This window comes from Bufo bufo, chromosome 7 (genome assembly GCF_905171765.1).
Source record: "Bufo bufo chromosome 7, aBufBuf1.1, whole genome shotgun sequence".
In the NCBI taxonomy this organism is placed as follows: domain Eukaryota; kingdom Metazoa; phylum Chordata; class Amphibia; order Anura; family Bufonidae; genus Bufo; species Bufo bufo.
The window spans coordinates 128373141-128391811 of record NC_053395.1 but is presented as its reverse complement, the minus strand read 5'-3'; the positions used below and the strand labels follow the sequence as shown (position 1 = coordinate 128391811).

The 18671-nt window shown below is 43.8% G+C and overlaps 1 protein-coding gene across 1 annotated transcript in view; it reads left to right on the top strand.

Annotated features, from left to right (window-relative positions):
- Positions 1-18671, top strand: part of CREB1 (cAMP responsive element binding protein 1) — a 72206-nt gene that overhangs the window by 36596 nt on the left and 16939 nt on the right. Inside the window, 3 exon segments of the mRNA XM_040440654.1 lie at positions 3498-3598; positions 5742-5884; positions 12462-12638. Of these exon segments, the coding sequence (XP_040296588.1) occupies positions 3498-3598; positions 5742-5884; positions 12462-12638 (421 nt within the window).

Below are 18671 nucleotides of genomic sequence, written 5' to 3'. Positions count from 1 at the left end.
CTGGCATTCAGAATGCCGGATCCGTCCTTCCGGTCTGCGCATGCGCAGACTGAAAAAAAGGTGAAAAAAATAAATGCCGGATCCGTTTTTGCCGGATGACACCGGAAAGACGGATCCGGCATTTCAATGCATTTTTTCGACTGATCAGGCATTTTTAAGACTGATCAGGATCCTGATCAGTCTTACTAATGCCATCAGTTGGCATACGTTTTGCCTGATCCAGCAGGCAGTTCCGGCGACGGAACTGCTTGCCGGATCTCTCTGCCGCAAGTGTAAAAGTACCCTTAGAATTTTGAAAGCAATTTTTTCAGATTTTCAAGAAAAAGTCCAAAACGAACTTTTTTAAAGACGAATTCAATTTTGAAGTGACTGAGGGACTTGCATAATAGAAACCACCCATAAGTGATCCAGTTTTAGAAACTACACCTCTTAAATTATTCAAAACTGATTTTACAAGCTTTGTTAACCCTTTAGGTGTTCCACAGGAATTAAAGCAAAATGGAGGTGAAATTTAAAATTTATTTTATTGCAGAATTTCCACTTTATTTTTTCCCATTAACACAGCAAGGGTTAACAACAAAGCAAACCTCCAATATTAGTTACCCTGATTCTTCAGTTTACAGAAATACCCCTTTATGTGGTCGTAACTGCTGTAGGGGCTCACAGCAGGGCTCAGAAGAGAAGGAGCACTATTTAGCTGGAATGGTTTTCAGGTGCCATGTCTCATTTCAAGAGACCCTAAGGTACCCCTACAAAGGAAACCCCAAAAAAGTGACCTCAATTTTGGTAACTCAAGGAATTTATCGAGGTGTATAGTGATTTGACTCTGCGTCCACCAAAAGGGCACAGGAGGGATAGGGATAGAGATAGGATCAGGGATCTGTAACTTCTGCAAGTAACATAGTAACATAGTACATAAGGCCGAAAAAAGACATTTGTCCATCCAGTTCGGCCTGTCATCCTACAAGTTGATCCAGAGGAAGGCAAAAAAACCCTGTGAGGTAGAAGCCAATTTTCCTCACTTTAGGGGAATAAAAAATTCCTTCCCGACTCCAATCAGGCAATCAGAATAACTCCCTGGATCAACGACCCCTCTCTAGTAGCTATAGCCTGTAATATTATTACACTCCAGAAATACATCCAGGCCCCTCTTGAATTCCTTTATTGTACTCACCATCACCACCTCCTCAGGCAGAGAGTTCCATAGTCTCACTGCTCTTACCGTAAAGAACCCTTTTCTATGTTTGTGTACAAACCTTCTTTCCTCCAAACGCAGAGGATGTCCCCTCGTCACAGTCACAGTCCTGGGGATAAATAGATGATGGGATAGATCTCTGTACTGCCCCCTGATATATTTATACATAGTAATTAGATCTCCCCTCAGTCGTCTTTTTTCTAACGTGAATAACCCTAATTTTGATAATCTTTCAGGGTACTGTAGTTGCCCCATTCCAGTTATTACTTTAGTTGCCCTCCTCTGGACCCTCTCCAGCTCTGCTATGTCTGCCTTGTTTACAGGAGCCCAGAACTGTACACAGTACTCCATGTGTGGTCTGACCAGTGATTTGTAAAGTAGTAGGAATATGTTCTCATCACGGGCATCTATGCCCCTTTTGATGCAACCCATTATCTTATTGGCCTTGGCAGCCGCTGCCTGACACTGTTTTTTGCAGCTTAGTTTGCTGTTTATTAAAATTCCTAGATCCTTTTCCATGTCAGTGTTACCGAGTGATCAGATCACACCAATATAAGGCTACATGCACACGAACGTTGTTTCTTTCCGTGTCCATTCCGTTTTGGGTTTTTTTGCAGATAGGATGCAGACCCATTCATTTCAATGGGTCTGCAAAAAATGCGGACAGCACACCGTGTGCTGTCCGCATCAGTATGTCCGTTCCGTAGCCCTGCAAAAAAAAAATAGAACAGGTCCTATTCTTGTCCGTTTTAGGCATTTGTTATAATGGATCTGCAAAACAAAACGGATGGCATACATACGGTTGTGTGCATGTAGCCTAAGGCCTCATGCACACGACCATGCCGTTTTTTGCGGTCTGCAAACAGCGGATCCGCAAAAAAACGGAAGTCGCCCGTGTTGCCTTCCACAATTTGCGGAACAGAATGGGCGCCGGCAATATAAATGCCTATTCTTGTCCGCAAAGCGCGGACAAGAATAGGACATGTTATATATTTTTTGCGGGGCCGCGGAACGGAGCCACGGTTGCGGACAGCACACGGAGTGCTGTCCAAATCTTTCGCGGTCCCATTGAAGTGAATGGGTCCGCATCAGAGCCGCCAAAACGGCGGCTCGGATGCGGACCCAAACAACGGTCATGTGCATGAGGCCTAATAATGATGATTATCTTTCACTGTGGTGCACTACAAGTCCCAGCAGGGCCCAATCGCAGCACAAACCTTTCTCTGCATGCTCTTCCAAATTGTAATGGCGATGTGCACAGAGGGCTTAGCTAATCTACATGCCCCTCTTGCAATGTAATGGGGGGGGGGGCAGCCTTTCTGCCCCCTTTAGCTAAGATGGCCAGCTGTCGGTGCCAGCAGCTTCTTTACCCTGTCACCTTGTCAGTAGACTGGTTTGCATTGCGCCATACATGTATGGCAGAATGCGATATCTCGCATTCCGTTGAGTCATACATGTATGCTGCAAGTTGAAAAAGGGTTAACATGTAAAAAATTATTTTTACATATGTTGGGGTACTTTCACACTAGTGTTTAAGTTTTCTGGTATTGAGTTCCATTATAGGGGCTCAATATCGGGGGAAAAAACGCTTCAGTTTTGTCCCCATTCATTGTCAATGGGGACAAAACTGAATGCTCTAAAATGCATTCCGTTTAGTTGCGTTCCCATACCGGAGAGCAAACGGCAACATGTTATATTTTGCTTGCCGTCCTGGGAAACTTTTCAAGACGGATCCTTCATGACCCCCAAGGCAAGTTAATGGGAATGGATCTGTTTTCTCTGACACAATAGAAAACAGATCCGTCCTCCATTGACTTTCAATGCAGTTAATGACTGATCAATCTTGGCTATGTTAAAGATAATACAACCGGATCCGTTCATAACGGATGCAGACGGTTGTATTATGAGTAACGGAAGCGTTTTTGCTGGACCTTGCCGGATCCAGTAAAAATGCTAGTGTGAAAGTAGTCTTAGTGGTTACTTTGAGTTCAAAAGAAAAAATGCATTTAAGTTGATCTTATGTTGCTGCCGTTCCAGCAGTGCCGCGGTCTCTTCAGCATGGAATGCCACTCAGCCAATAACTGCCAGAGGGAGGTTATTACTGCAGCCAATGAGTGCAGCTCCTGTCCATTTTCTGCCATGCGGAAACCCCGGTACCCTCAGAACACTTGTCGAGTATTAGCTTTTTTTTCTGATTGCCTTTAGCAGGTCATTGCCATTGCTTATGTATCCACTATAGTTAGATGACAAAGAATAATAATTTGAAATAGACTATTATGTACTGTCTTTACTTTTTGAGCAGATTTCCACAATTGCAGAAAGCGAAGATTCTCAAGAATCAGTAGACAGTGTAACAGACTCTCAGAAGCGCAGAGAAATCTTGTCAAGACGGCCATCATACAGGTATTAAGAGTTGGTAAATCTGTCCTTACTTCTGAGATGTTCTCTTTTCACTTAAAGAGAAACTCCAGGCAAATTTTCATAATTCATTTAGGGTCCATTCACACGTCCGTGAATGTGTCCGCACCCGTTCCCGCAATTTTGCAGAACGGGTGCGGACCCATTCATTCTCTATGGGGCAGGAATGGATGCGGGCAGCACACAGTGTGATATCCGCATTTCCGGAGCGTGCCCCTGATCTTCCGGTCCGCGGCTCTGGAAAAAAATAGAGCATGTCCTATTCTTGTCCGCAATTGCGGACAAGAATAGGCAGTTCTATGGGGTGCCGGCCGGGTGTATTGTGTGAATGGACCCTAAATGGATCTTCTAGGGTCATGTAGCATACTAGGGCTAATGATTTTTTCACATCAGTCCTACAATGCAAATTTTCAATGTGCTGTGTACACTATATAGATCAGGCATCCTCAAACTGCGGCCCTCCAGCTGTTGCAAAACTACAACTCCCAGCATGCCCGAACAGCCTACAGGTATCAGCCTACAGCAGGGCATTGTGGGAGTTGTAGTTTTACAACAGCTGGAGGGCCGCAGTTTGAGGATGCCTGATATAGATCTTAACAGGGTTTTCTAATTTCAGGATAAAAGTGGCCAACCACAGGATGTGCATGAAATAAAGAACAGGTAAGTACTTGCCTCACAGATCCTATGCGGCCAGGCTCTGTTTTACCCAGCTACAGTTGTGATGTTGTGTTGACAACATGCAACTGCTGCAGCGAATCACTGACCTTGTCATATGCTTCACTGAAGCCAGTGGTTGGCTGCAGCAGTCATGTATTGTCGACACGATGTTACTGCTGAAGCTGGATAATTAGAGCCTGGCTAGGAAGAACCAGAGGGGTGGGTTGGTATCTGTGAAGTAAGTACTTACAGTACATTTTTGTTATTTCAGGTGGATCCTGGGTGGTTGTCTGGTTTCCTCCTGAAACATACAGGCTAAACATAATTAGTATCACTAAGTTTATAAATGTTCAAACAATTAACCTCTTTAAGACCTTCCGATTTTCCTTGTTTGCGTTACTCCCTATCTTTCTGGAGCCATAACTTTGTTTTTCCATTCAAAGAGACGTGTGAGGCTTGTTTTCTGCGGGACGAGTTGTACTTTTTAATAGCACCCTTTAAAGGGCTTCTGTCACCCCCCAAAGGTCATTTTTCATTTTTAGGCTAATTAAAATATGTTAATTAGCTCGCTTCCAGCAAGTAGGGCGGTGACTTGCTGGTAGCCGCCGCATCCTCCTTTAAAAAAAAAAACGCCCCCTCCTCCTGTTGATTGACAGGGCCAGCGAGCGCTCTCCTCCTCCGGCTGGCCCTGTCTGCATTTCAAATCCCGCGCCTGCGCCTTACGTGTCTTCATTCGGCGCAGGTGCTCTGAGAGAAGGACGCTCGCTTCCTCAGCACCCCCTCAGTGCGCCTGCGCCGATGACGTCACCTCTAAACCCGAAAGAGAAGACGTCATCGGCGCAGGTGCACTGAGGATGTGCTGAGGAAGCGAGCATCCTTCTCTCAGAGCGCCTGCGCCGAATGAAGACACGTCAGGCGCGAGATTTGAAATGCAGACAGGGCCAGCCGGAGGAGGAGAGTGCCATCGTAGCAAATGGGGAGGCCATTCGGTCCCTGGGAGTGCATCAATGAGGGGTTCAATGTCTTTGATCTGTGTTATTGCTGTTATTGGGTGTTTGCTATATAACACAGCTTCTTGTATATGTATGGTAGAGGTGGGTAAGGGGTTGTCACATTATATATAAATATCCTATCACCACCACATAATTTGCTGCATACGTTAAATCAGACTTGTTGCCACTCCTGACATGTCTCATTTAGTAAACAATTGTCTTCTACAGGAAATGACAATTCTGGAGCATCTAGTCTTTTGACTGTATGTTGTGCTACTAGAAGTTTATGAATAAATGTGCAACTGGGTTTTACCAGTTGGGGTGTGTCCCTGCACAGTCTGACATTGTCAGATCAGTGCTATTGTGCCAGACTGTGCAAGGATTTACAGCCAACTGGTAGCACCCAGTTGTACATTTTATCATAAACTTCTTCTACCAGAAAGAGGGATTAAGAACAATATTTTGTTTTATTTCCATAGAAAAATCTTAAATGATCTGTCTTCAGATGCCCCTGGTGTACCAAGAATTGAAGAAGAAAAGTCTGAGGAGGAGACATCTGCTCCAGCCATTACAACAGTAACTGTACCAACACCTATCTACCAAACCAGCAGTGGCCAGTATAGTAAGTACTGGGCAGATACTTTTTACTTTTCTATCCTACCATATATGTGATTTTATTTTATTTGCACAGCTTTTAATGTGTTGGATGCATTGTTTGAGCTAAAATGAAATCACTGATATATTAATATATGTTTAACCTTAAAGGGTTTCTATCACTTGGTATCACATATTTAGCTGTCAGACACTAGCGATCCGCTAGTGTCTGCTCTAACAAACCATCCTAATATGATAGGTTTTGGGGCAGCCGTTTCGCTAAAATAAGAACTTATATCTATATGCTAATGAGCCTCTAGGTGCTATGGGGACGTCATTAGCACCTAGAGGCTCCGTCTACCTTCATAAACTGTCGCCGCCCAGCGCGTCCCTCCAGCCCGCCCATCTCCTGCTGAATGCGATCCTCTCCGTACGCGTCTCTGTTCGGCGCATGCGCAGTGAATGTATGACCGCTTCCCTGCACAGACATCTCCACTGCGCCTGTTCCTCGGAGCACTATGATGTCATCGGCGCAGGCGCAGTAGAGATGTCTGTGCAGGGAAGCGGTCATACATTCACTGCGCATGCGCCGAACAGAGACGCGCACGGAGAGGATCGCATTCAGCAGGAGATGGGCGGGCTGGAGGGACGCGCTGGGCGGCGACAGTTTATGAAGGTAGACGGAGCCTCTAGGTGCTAATGACGCCCCCATAGCACCTAGAGGCTCATTAGCATATAGATATAAGTTCTTATTTTAGCGAAACGGCTGCCCCAAAACCTATCATATTAGGATGGTTTGTTAGAGCAGACACTAGCGGATCGCTAGTGTCTGACAGCTAAATATGTGAGGAGGAGGAGGAGAGTCAGACATTAGATTTTCTTTTGTTGGTCGGAGAAAGAAACATTTTTCTTTGATAAGATATATTACAAAGTTTCTTATATTCAGCTGTACTATTGATGTTATGCTAAGTTTTTTTAAGTGACCATTTAAAGAATCTCTCCTGGATTTTAAATTTATTTTTCTTTTATGGTGGCCTCTGTAAACCACACAAAGTATAGGGTACTGCAGTGAAATTACCATACACTTTATTACAGCTGTTGTGTAACCTGCAGACTGACCAAGAGAGTCTGCTGTGTTAGCCAGAAGCAAATCTGTCTACACAAGTCTATGAGCATCATATAGAAGTCTCATAGATTTGCATTTAGGAACTAACTTCTAGCCAACACAGCAGATGCTATAGGAGTGCGGTGGTCAGACTGCAGGTCACATGATTCAACTGCAGCTGGGATTATCCTGCAATAAAGTGCTTGGTAATGTGGTTCATTGCGATACCCTATCCCTTGTGTAGTTTTCAATCAAGGACCAGTATAAAAGAGAGAAAAATTCTAGAGTGCTTCTTTGAAAGGCACCTTTATTCACCCAGTGATTGCCTTGCTTTTAGGAGAAATAAGGGTTTTAAAAATATGCAAATTAGGGCTTATTAAAAGCAGAGCCAAGTGATACAGGAGCTCACATAAGACTGACATAGCCAATCTACGCCATGCTTTAGGAGAGCAGTTTGATACAGGCAGGAGCAGCAATGCTCAGCACAACTCCAATACAGAGTGCTGCATGAATCCTAAAGCGCAATAGGCAACTAAACTTCAGGTGCCTAATGTTGCTGGGAAAACGTAAAAAAAAAAAAAAAGTATATTAGAGAAATGTATTTTATTAAAGTATATATAAAGGTTTAGGTACACTTTAAGCTCTAGTTGGTATACTTGTAAAAAGATTTATTTCTTAACGCAGTAAGGGATTGGGGAAAGAAAGGTATGTTTTTAATCAGCAAGGTCAGCCGTCCCAAGCATTATGACTGCTTTAACCGTGCTCCAGACTAAAAAAAATACCTAGTAGCCATTGGCTCCTGAACTGAAAAATTTAGGAGCCAAATTAAAACCGAATCAAAATTTTGGTATCGTGACAACGCTACGCCGATCAGATCGGCGTAGGGTTGTTTCGATACCAAAATTTTGATTCGCTTTCGTCACCATAAAAAAGTATTGCGATACTCCATACCACGCAAAAAAAAAAACACACCAAAAAAAGCCGCGTGCATATCGCATTTTATGAAACGTTCGGCCCATAATAGAACAGTCCTATCCTATTTTTTGGGGTTCAAAATACCGGAATGCCGGATTCGTCCTTCCGGTCTGCGCATGAGCAGACCGGTAAAAATGTGAAAAGAGATGCAAGACGGATCAGTCTGTTCGCATGACAAGCGGAGAGATGGATTCGTTCTTGCAATGCATTTGTGAGACGCATCCGCATCTGGATGCATCTCACAAATGCTTTCAAACACATCCAGATCGGCGGATCCGGCAGTCAGTTCTGATGACTGAACTGCTTGCCAGATCACATTGCCGCAAGTGTGAAAGTAGCCTTAGTGTTTGTGTGTTTTTATTTTATTTTTATACTTACTATTAGCCCTTTTAGGGGCTGGAACCCTTGTCCTATTCACCCTTAGGCCCCTTTCACATGGGCGAGATTTCTGCCACCAATGTTTATTATACTGGGGTGTTGGGGGGAGCTGCGATCCGCTGCCGTTAACCCCTCAGGTACCGCACCTGAAGGGTTAACTGCAGCGGATCGCAGCTCCCTGTCATAGGTCGGGTGCTGGCTATTTGATTCCGGCACCCGCCTCCTGTATTTGTATTAACAGGTCAGTTATCTTCATTGGTGGCGCAGTGGCCGCAGCCCCTCCCCTCCTCCTGTCTCTCTCCTTATTGGCGGCAGCGGCAGCACAGGGGGAGGGAGAGACTCCTTCTCCCCTGCTCTGCTGAGAAGAACATCGGCGGCGGGGAAGAGAACGATCAGCTCCTGTGCCCCGCCGCTGTATTCAACTGCAGAGCTGCGGCGGCGGGTCTAGTCTCAAATGGCGACAAGACTAAAAAGTCTTGTCGCCATTTGTAAATTCTAAGTCGCATTGGCGACCATTTTGGTCGCCATCTGGAGCCCTGTTTAAAAGGTTTAGCCCTGTTATGGATGACATTTAATGCTGTTCCCCTGTCTAGTAGTAGCAGGGGTGGTCAATAAGCTGAAGGAGCATTTATCAGCATTATCAACCCTATTTAACCAGGCATACAGCCTGGTAGGGTTGATGATGCTAAAAAACAATAACCTTATTATGACTCTCTGTGACATCATTACTGCGAGAACTGCATTTTATGTTTATGCTAATGACCTAACTGGAGCACTAAAGGGCTAGCCAGAGCCCTTGAAGCACCAGTTTCACAACCCCTTCAACTTCAGTCCTTCTCCTGGATTGATGGGTTAGTCTTTTAGTGCCTACTGCTCTCCTAGTGCTGAGACATGTCATCTCGTGGCTGCACTGTGTCTCCCAAGACTTGAAGATAAAGCGCAGGACAAGCTTGCTGAGTGTAAATCTGCGCTGCTTGGAACTCTGCAGCAAAAACACTGCGCAAGCACCGAGACCAGAAGATGCATGTCTGTTGTTCCATTCAAACAGAAGTGGACAGTTGGGTGGGTTCCTGGCGATCTGATCCACTGTCATCAGATGCTTATCACCTGTCATGTAGATAAATGATACATGTTGATTATGGCCCAACTCCTTTAAATCTCTGCTTACTTTCAGTCCCATTCGGTGACTGGCTTCCTTACGTGTATGTGTGTAAGGGCTCGTTCACACGAACTTTTTCTGCATTCCGTATACGGGCCGTTTTTTGCGTTCCGTATACGAAACCATTCAATTCAATGGTTCCGCAAAAAAAGGAATGTATGCATTCTGTTTCTGTATTTCCGTTTTTCCATTCCGTTGAAAGATAGAACATGTCCCATTATTGCCTGCAAATCACGTTCCATGGCTCCATTCAAGTCAATGGGTCCGCAAAAAAAAAAACAGAACACATACAGAAATTCATCCGTATGTCTTCCGTATCTGTTGCATTTTTGCGGAACCATCTATTGAAAATTTTATGCCCAGCCCAATTTTTTCTTTACAATTATTGTATATGCTATACGGAAAAACAGAAGAGAAACGGAAACAAAAAAACGGAACATTTGATCCGTGAAAAACGGAGCGCAAAACACTGAAAAAGCCATACGGTCGTGTGGAAGAGGCCTAAGTCAGTAAGGTCGCCCAGGGAGCTACTAGGGTAAATTTACAGCTGGATGTACAGCTAATGCTTTAGCTGATCTGTGGTGTTGTGATCATACTGAAAGTTCAAGCAAACTCTTTATTGTTTGAAATACTGGCAGAGAAAACAATTAGCCCGTCGGAGTTCATAGCTGGATAGGCACCATCAGGCTCCATTGACTAATGGGTATCCAGACGATTTCTGGCATGAATTTTGGGATTCATAAGGCCCAATCCTTACACTCATGCCGGAAACTGCCTGGATCCCATTATAGTCAATGGTCTTTGGGGTGGAAAAGGAGAATCCAGACTATGCGGAGATGATGAACTTGTGTGAAACTAATCTTAGATCCCTGACATATATTTGCTCAGCTAGGGATCTGCATGTCTTAATACTTGGAACACATTGACATAAACATGTTTAAAATATAAACACAACACTTTTGGTTTTGCTCCCATTTTGCATGAGCTGAACTCAAAGATCAGAAACATTTTCTGCATACACAAAAGACCCATTACTCTCAAATATTGTTCATAAATCTGTTAGTGAGCACTTCTCCTTTGCCAAGATAATTCATCCCACCTCATAGGTGTGGTGTGACGGTCACGTGCACTACACACAGGGGGGAGGATAGTGACTACTGCGCTCCACCCTCACCCCTGGCCCTGCCTACTTGCCTCGCAAGTTCTAATGACAGGGGACAACTAGACGGCAGTCCCTAACTTAGGATACGTGCTGGGAAGACAGACAAGACAAATAACGGAATGTGAACGGACCGGGTCAGAACCAAGAGAGCTACGCAGTACAAAGGGTTAAGCAAAGAATGTTCAGGAGAATCCGGGGTCAAATACTAGGAGAGTAGAGAAGTACCAGAGGAGTCCGCAAAGAGTAGTCAGGTGGGAGCCGAGGTCACAATACCAGGAGGGATGCGCAGTACAGGAGGAGCAGGCAAAGGATCGTCGGGGAACAGGATCAGGTGAGTAATCAGTAGTCCAACAAATAGCCAGGAACCTAGAATTAACAGGCAACCTGTGGCCAGGGGTGGGATCAGAGTCAGAAAACCAGTCAGTATCTGGTGTGGCCACAATTTGCCTCACGCAGTGCAACACATCTCCGTCGCATAGAGTTGATCAGGTTGTTGATTGTGGCCTGTGGAATGATGGTCCACTCCTCTTCAATAGTTGTGTGAAGTTGCAGAATATTGGCAGGAACTGGAATACGCTGTCGTATACGCCGATCCAGAGCATCCCAAACATGCTCAATGGGTGACATGTCCAGTGAGTATGCTAGCCATGCAAGAACTGGGATGTTTTCAGCTTCCAGGAATTGTGTACAGATCCTTGCAATATGGGTTCGTGCATTATCATGCTGCAACATGAGGTGATGGTCGTGGATGAATGGCACAACAATGGGCCTCAGGATCTCGTCACGGTATCTCTGTGCATTCAAAATGCCATCAATAAAATGCACCTGTGTTCGTTGTCCATAACATACGCCTGCCCATACCATAACCCCACCGCCACCATGGGCCACTCGATCCACAACGTTGACGTCAGCAAACCGCTCACCCACACAACGCCACACACGCTGTCTGCCATCTGCCCTGAACAGTGAAAACTGGGACTCATCCGTGAACAGAACGCCTCTCTAATTTGCTAGACGCCATAGACTGTGAGCATTTGCCCACTTAAGTCGGTTACGACGACTAACTGCAGTCAGGTCCGGACCCCGATGAGGATGACTAGCAGGCAGATGAGCTTCCCTGACACGGTTTCTGACAGTTTGTGCAGAAATTCTTTGGTTATGCAAACCGATTGTTGCTGCAGCTGTCCGGATGGCTGGTCTCAGACGATCATGGAGGTGAACATGCTGGATGTGGAGGTCCTGGGCTGGTGTGGTTACACGTGGTCTGCGGTTGTGAGGCCGGTTGGACGTACTGCCAAATTCTCTGAAATGCCTTTTGGAGACGGCTTATGGTAGAGAAATGAACAGTCATTGCACGGGCAACAGCTCTGGTAGACATTCCTACAGTCGGCATGCCAATTGCACGCTCCCTCAAACGTTGCGACATCTGTGGCATTGTGCTGTGTGATCAAACTGCACATTTCATAGTGGCCTTTTATTGTGGGCAGTCTAAGGCACACCTGTGTAATATTCATGCTGTCTAATCAGCACCTTGATATGCCACATCTGTGAGGTGGGATGGATTTTCTCGGCAAAGGAGAAGTGCTCACTATCACAGATTTAGACAGATTTGGGAACAATATTTGAGAGTAATGGGTCATTTGAGTATGTAGAAAATGTTTCAGATCTTTGAGTTCAGCTCATGCAAAATGGCAGTAATACCGAAAGTGTTGCGTTTTATATTTTTGGTCAGTGTATATACACATACTTTATTTTTATTTTTTGTTGTTGTTGTTGCAAACACCTTTTCTTATAATTTAATATTTTGCTGTGTATTTCTGACTTAGTTGCCATTACTCAGGGAGGAGCGATACAGCTAGCTAACAATGGTACAGATGGAGTCCAAGGGCTTCAGACATTAACTATGGCGAACACAGCTACATCTCAGCCTACCATCTTACAGTATGCACAGACGACAGATGGACAGCAGATACTTGTCCCAAGTAACCAAGTTGTTGTGCAAGGTAAGAGGAATGATGATCCATATAACGAGAAACATTTTGTAATACGCTTTTTTCACAGGGACTCAAAATGCAGGGTTTTTTCGTGAGTCTGGTTCGATATGATTAAAGTGATACCAAAAATTGAGTTATTTTTAAGTAGTTTGTTTATTTTTTCACAATGAAAACCCTATATAATATATGTGTATGTATGTATATATGTGTGTGTGTGTGTGTGTATGTATATATATATATATATATATATATATATATATATATATATATATATATATATATATATATATATATATATAGAAAGGAAAGTTCAAGGCAGCACTCCTCAGTATAAGAAGTTAGGGTGCCAGCAGTGGAAACACCTTACCAAGGTGTACAGTGTAGATAAAGAAAGACACCGCGGCACATCCGTTTAGTGAAAAGAGTGAGACCCTTTATTCACCCATGCGACGTTTCGGTCCGCTTGCTGGGACCATTTTCAAGCAATACAATACTGTGAGAATTCTGGGTATTTATGCAGTCATAATCAGTGCACATTCATAATTGACAATTAGCAAAACTTTACAAAAAACAAAGTATCAATACATATCATAAATATAAAAATGTGTTCAGCCCGGAGGAAAGCAAGAATCAAAACCATAATCGATATATGCAAAACTTCCAGGTACATATAAATATTAATATTACAGTGGAATACATAAGTGGCAATCAATAGTGAATCAATATCACCTGTACGTATGTGAGGATAACAGGACCGAGCATGGAATCAGGCGTGCTCAATGGAGGGAGGAAACAGTGTAGCGAGTTGCTCCACATGGAAGCGGCGTCCCGGAACTGCGGGTGCGCATGTCCGTGACGTCACTGGAACGTCTCACGTGACTTCTCAGAGAGGCGTCACATGACAAGCGGCAGGATGTAACATACAGAAAAGTATAAAGACAAGCGTCCTAACAGTAAATTCAACAAGTAATACAGTGATTCAAGGATAAGACACCCAGGGTATGATGTCTGGTGGCGTGCTATCATGCGATGCACCGTCACTGGATATCTACGGGCAAAAAGGGGGAGGGGACAGCGGCAGCCATCACCCTCCCACAATGCTCGTCACAATTTAACCCTTTGACAGGTGAAAAAAATCCTCCACAGTAGCAGATGCGCTTGTTGCAGTAATAAATGTGTGTGATAATAGGCAGTAATCAGGGAATAAGCCGCACCAATCCAAACAGTGAGCATCTCGCCTCCCGTTGAGCTAAGCCCATCCAGCAAAGGGTCCTGAAAGTGAAATAATAAAAGAAATATATTATCCAAATATTTTCATTAAAAGCAGAACAATTTTTTCAACACGTACACCGACAGGAACAGAATCGGGGGAAGTCATATGAAGAGCCATGGCCTATATTCTACATTCAAGCCCATCGGTCGAATGGTTTGTAGCTTAAAAATCCATTCAGACTCTCGTTTTTTAAGCATTTTGATGCGGTCACCCCCAGTTCGCGGTAACGGAACATGATCAAGGATCATAAACTTAAGATCACCCTCTACATGGTCTTTGTCCGCGAAGTGGTGTGAAACAGGCAGGTCCTTACGCTTTTTGCGTATGGAAAACCTGTGTTGATTGAACCGTGACTTAAAGTCACAGGTGGTTTCACCAACGTATAAAAGTTTACAGGGGCACCATAAAACATAAATCACAAAACACGAGTCACAGGTCAAATAAAATTTCAGTGGGTAAGAGATCCCAGTTTGAGGGTGGATAAATTCACGTCCCTTCACCATGTATTTACAGTTCACACAGTGAAGGCACGGATAACTGCCACAATTTTTAGGTGCCAAAAGTAATTGACGGGTGCTTTTTTGTGAGCCTATATCGTTTTTGACTAATTTGTCTTTTATGTTACGAGCTCTCTTGTAGGAGATGAGCGGCCTACTGCAGAATTCAGAGATGTTTTTGTGTTCCGTTTTGAGAACTGGCCAGTGTTTATTTAGAATCTTATTGACAAATGGACTCGCTTCACAAAAAGTGGACACAAAGGGTATTCTCTGGAATTGCTTCCGTTGTGTGCCCTGAAATAATTCGCTTCTTTCTTTTTGTTTAATGCGTTCAAGTTGTTGCTGCAATACAGCAGCTGGATAATGTTTTTGTCTAAAGCTCTGTGTCATAGTTTCCAATGTAGTATTAAGCAATGTGGTATCACTGACTATACGCTTAGCTCTGATGAACTGGCTATACGGTAATGACCGCACCATCGTCCGGGGATGAGCACTGTCAAACCTCAGGACGGTGTTGCGGTCAGTAGGCTTAGTATAGACCTCAGTGCCAAGTGCACCGCCAGTGCATCGTACATTGACGTCTAGAAAGTGTAACGTATGGGTAGAGAATTCCAAGGTGAATTGTATGTCAGGAATCAGGCTATTTAAATAGTCATGAAACAGGTGTAGCTCAGGGGCGGTACCCGTCCAGATAACAAAAATATCGTCTATGTATCTCCACCACCTCAGCACATGGCTGAAGTGGTGGGACACATAGACGTGCTGTTCCTCCAAATGGGAGACGACCATGTTGGCGTAAGTGGGGGCCACGTTCGTCCCCATGGCCGTCCCTCTGATTTGCATATAATAATCATCTCCAAAGAGAAAATAATTATTATATAAAATCATACGTAATAAAGCCAAGAAAAAAGTTTGTGCTTCAATGGTGTAATTAGAGTTAGCTAGAGCGGATTCCACAACAGACATCCCTATATTATGTTGTATAGAAGTATACAGACTGACGATGTCGAAGGAGGCCAAAATGGCGTCCTCCGGCATCGTCACGTCTGATAACTTGGAAAGAAAATCAGTGGTGTCACTTAAATATGATCTGGAGTTGATCACATATGTCTGCAAAATCTTGTCTAAAAAAATGGAAGCATTGCTAAGTAAAGAGCCACGGCCAGAAACTATAGGTCGGCCGGGCGGACATTGCAGGTTTTTATGGATTTTAGGCAATAAATAAAATAAAGGGGTAACTGGATGTTCTATCTGAAGGAACTCGCTCAATTGCTCGTCAATGAGGCCAATTTGTGTATAGGTGTTAATTAATGACTTAAATTCACGTTGTATGTCAAATCTGGGATCCCTTTGGAGTTTAACATAAACTGCAGAGTCAGACAACTGGCGGGCTGCCTCTGTCAAATACATAGCAGTATCCATGACCACTACCGCACCACCCTTGTCAGCAGACTTGATGGTGAGGGAGTGGTCATGGATTAACTGTTCAAGTGCCTGTAGTTCCTGTTTAGAAATATTGGGGTGCTGGATGTGATCCAGGAGCCCTGATTGTTTTAGCTCCTGTATATCACCCAGCACCGCATCTGAGAAAACATCAAAAGCCTTGGAGGCTATTTGGGGAGAGAAGTCCCTCTTGATCCTCAATCCCCAGTCGGATAAACGCAATTCATGCATAGGCTGAGTGGCAGAGCTGTGTGCATTATGGAAATGGATCTTAAGTTTGATTAATCTAAAGAAGTACAATAAATCAGCTTCCAACTCATACCAATTGGTGACACTAGCTGGACAAAAACTTAAACCCTTTTCAAGTAACTGTAATTGTACCGGAGTCAATATGTGAGATGATATATTTACCACCGTTTTTTCAGTCAGGCGTTGGTCTTTCTCAGCATCTTTTGGCTTCTTGTTTTTACGGTATCGGTTTCTATTTCTACCGCCCCTTCTTGTAGCTTTTTTCCGTGGACTGGTGGAGGACCTAAAAAAATAGCTGGATTATTGGTATTGGAATCCTCACGTTTTTTCGTTTTTTTCTGACTCAGGTTCGGATTTGGTCGATTATTTTCATTCCAATTATAGACGTGACCCGTGGTGTAATCCGTTGTGTCCCTTTGCCATTTTCCTCGCTTGGTCTCTTGAATATCATTTTTGAGTTTGTTAAGATGGGGTTGAAGCTTATTGTAGTAGTCGTCAAAGTCCTGTGGGGACAAGGTTGCCCTTAATGAGGCCTCATCTGCGGTCTTGTTAGCTGCTGTTGAAAATAAATCTTTGCGCATAAACTCGATGTTTAGAAGCATCAGATCTAAAGAATATTTGTTGGAAATTTGTTCATATTTTGACCGGAATTCTAGGTCATTAGAGTACATGGAGGATCTTGGTTGTACACGCATCCCCCTGGGTATACGATTGGTTTTAATGTATTCCACTAAAGTGGTGGAATGTAATTCCAAGGTGAGGCATTTTTTTGTATCACGTTCATACCTTTTTTTAATATCAAGCAGCGAAGGAACCGTAAGAAAGTCCACATTACCTCCACATGCTCCCACGATTCTGTCCCTGTCGGCTTCAGTGTACGAAAAAGTAGCCGGTGAAGGCTGATTTAACAGAGGCAGCCCGCCAGTTGTCTGACTCTGCAGTTTATGTTAAACTCCAAAGGGATCCCAGATTTGACATACAACGTGAATTTAAGTCATTAATTAACACCTATACACAAATTGGCCTCATTGACGAGCAATTGAGCGAGTTCCTTCAGATAGAACATCCAGTTACCCCTTTATTTTATTTATTGCCTAAAATCCATAAAAACCTGCAATGTCCGCCCGGCCGACCTATAGTTTCTGGCCGTGGCTCTTTACTTAGCAATGCTTCCATTTTTTTAGACAAGATTTTGCAGACATATGTGATCAACTCCAGATCATATTTAAGTGACACCACTGATTTTCTTTCCAAGTTATCAGACGTGACGATGCCGGAGGACGCCATTTTGGCCTCCTTCGACATCGTCAGTCTGTATACTTCTATACAACATAATATAGGGATGTCTGTTGTGGAATCCGCTCTAGCTAACTCTAATTACACCATTGAAGCACAAACTTTTTTCTTGGCTTTATTACGTATGATTTTATATAATAATTATTTTCTCTTTGGAGATGATTATTATATGCAAATCAGAGGGACGGCCATGGGGACGAACGTGGCCCCCACTTACGCCAACATGGTCGTCTCCCATTTGGAGGAACAGCACGTCTATGTGTCCCACCACTTCAGCCATGTGCTGAGGTGGTGGAGATACATAGACGATATTTTTGTTATCTGGACGGGTACCGCCCCTGAGCTACACCTGTTTCATGACTATTTAAATAGCCTGATTCCTGACATACAATTCACCTTGGAATTCTCTACCCATACGTTACACTTTCTAGACGTCAATGTACGATGCACTGGCGGTGCACTTGGCACTGAGGTCTATACTAAGCCTACTGACCGCAACACCGTCCTGAGGTTTGACAGTGCTCATCCCCGGACGATGGTGCGGTCATTACCGTATAGCCAGTTCATCAGAGCTAAGCGTATAGTCAGTGATACCACATTGCTTAATACTACATTGGAAACTATGACACAGAGCTTTAGACAAAAACATTATCCAGCTGCTGTATTGCAGCAACAACTTGAACGCATTAAACAAAAAGAAAGAAGCGAATTATTTCAGGGCACACAACGGAAGCAATTCCAGAGAATACCCTTTGTGTCCACTTTTTGTGAAGCGAGTCCATTTGTCAATAAGATTCTAAATAAACACTGGCCAGTTCTCAAAACGGAACACAAAAACATCTCTGAATTCTGCAGTAGGCCGCTCATCTCCTACAAGAGAGCTCGTAACATAAAAGACAAATTAGTCAAAAACGATATAGGCTCACAAAAAAGCACCCGTCAATTACTTTTGGCACCTAAAAATTGTGGCAGTTATCCGTGCCTTCACTGTGTGAACTGTAAATACATGGTGAAGGGACGTGAATTTATCCACCCTCAAACTGGGATCTCTTACCCACTGAAATTTTATTTGACCTGTGACTCGTGTTTTGTGATTTATGTTTTATGGTGCCCCTGTAAACTTTTATACGTTGGTGAAACCACCTGTGACTTTAAGTCACGGTTCAATCAACACAGGTTTTCCATACGCAAAAAGCGTAAGGACCTGCCTGTTTCACACCACTTCGCGGACAAAGACCATGTAGAGGGTGATCTTAAGTTTATGATCCTTGATCATGTTCCGTT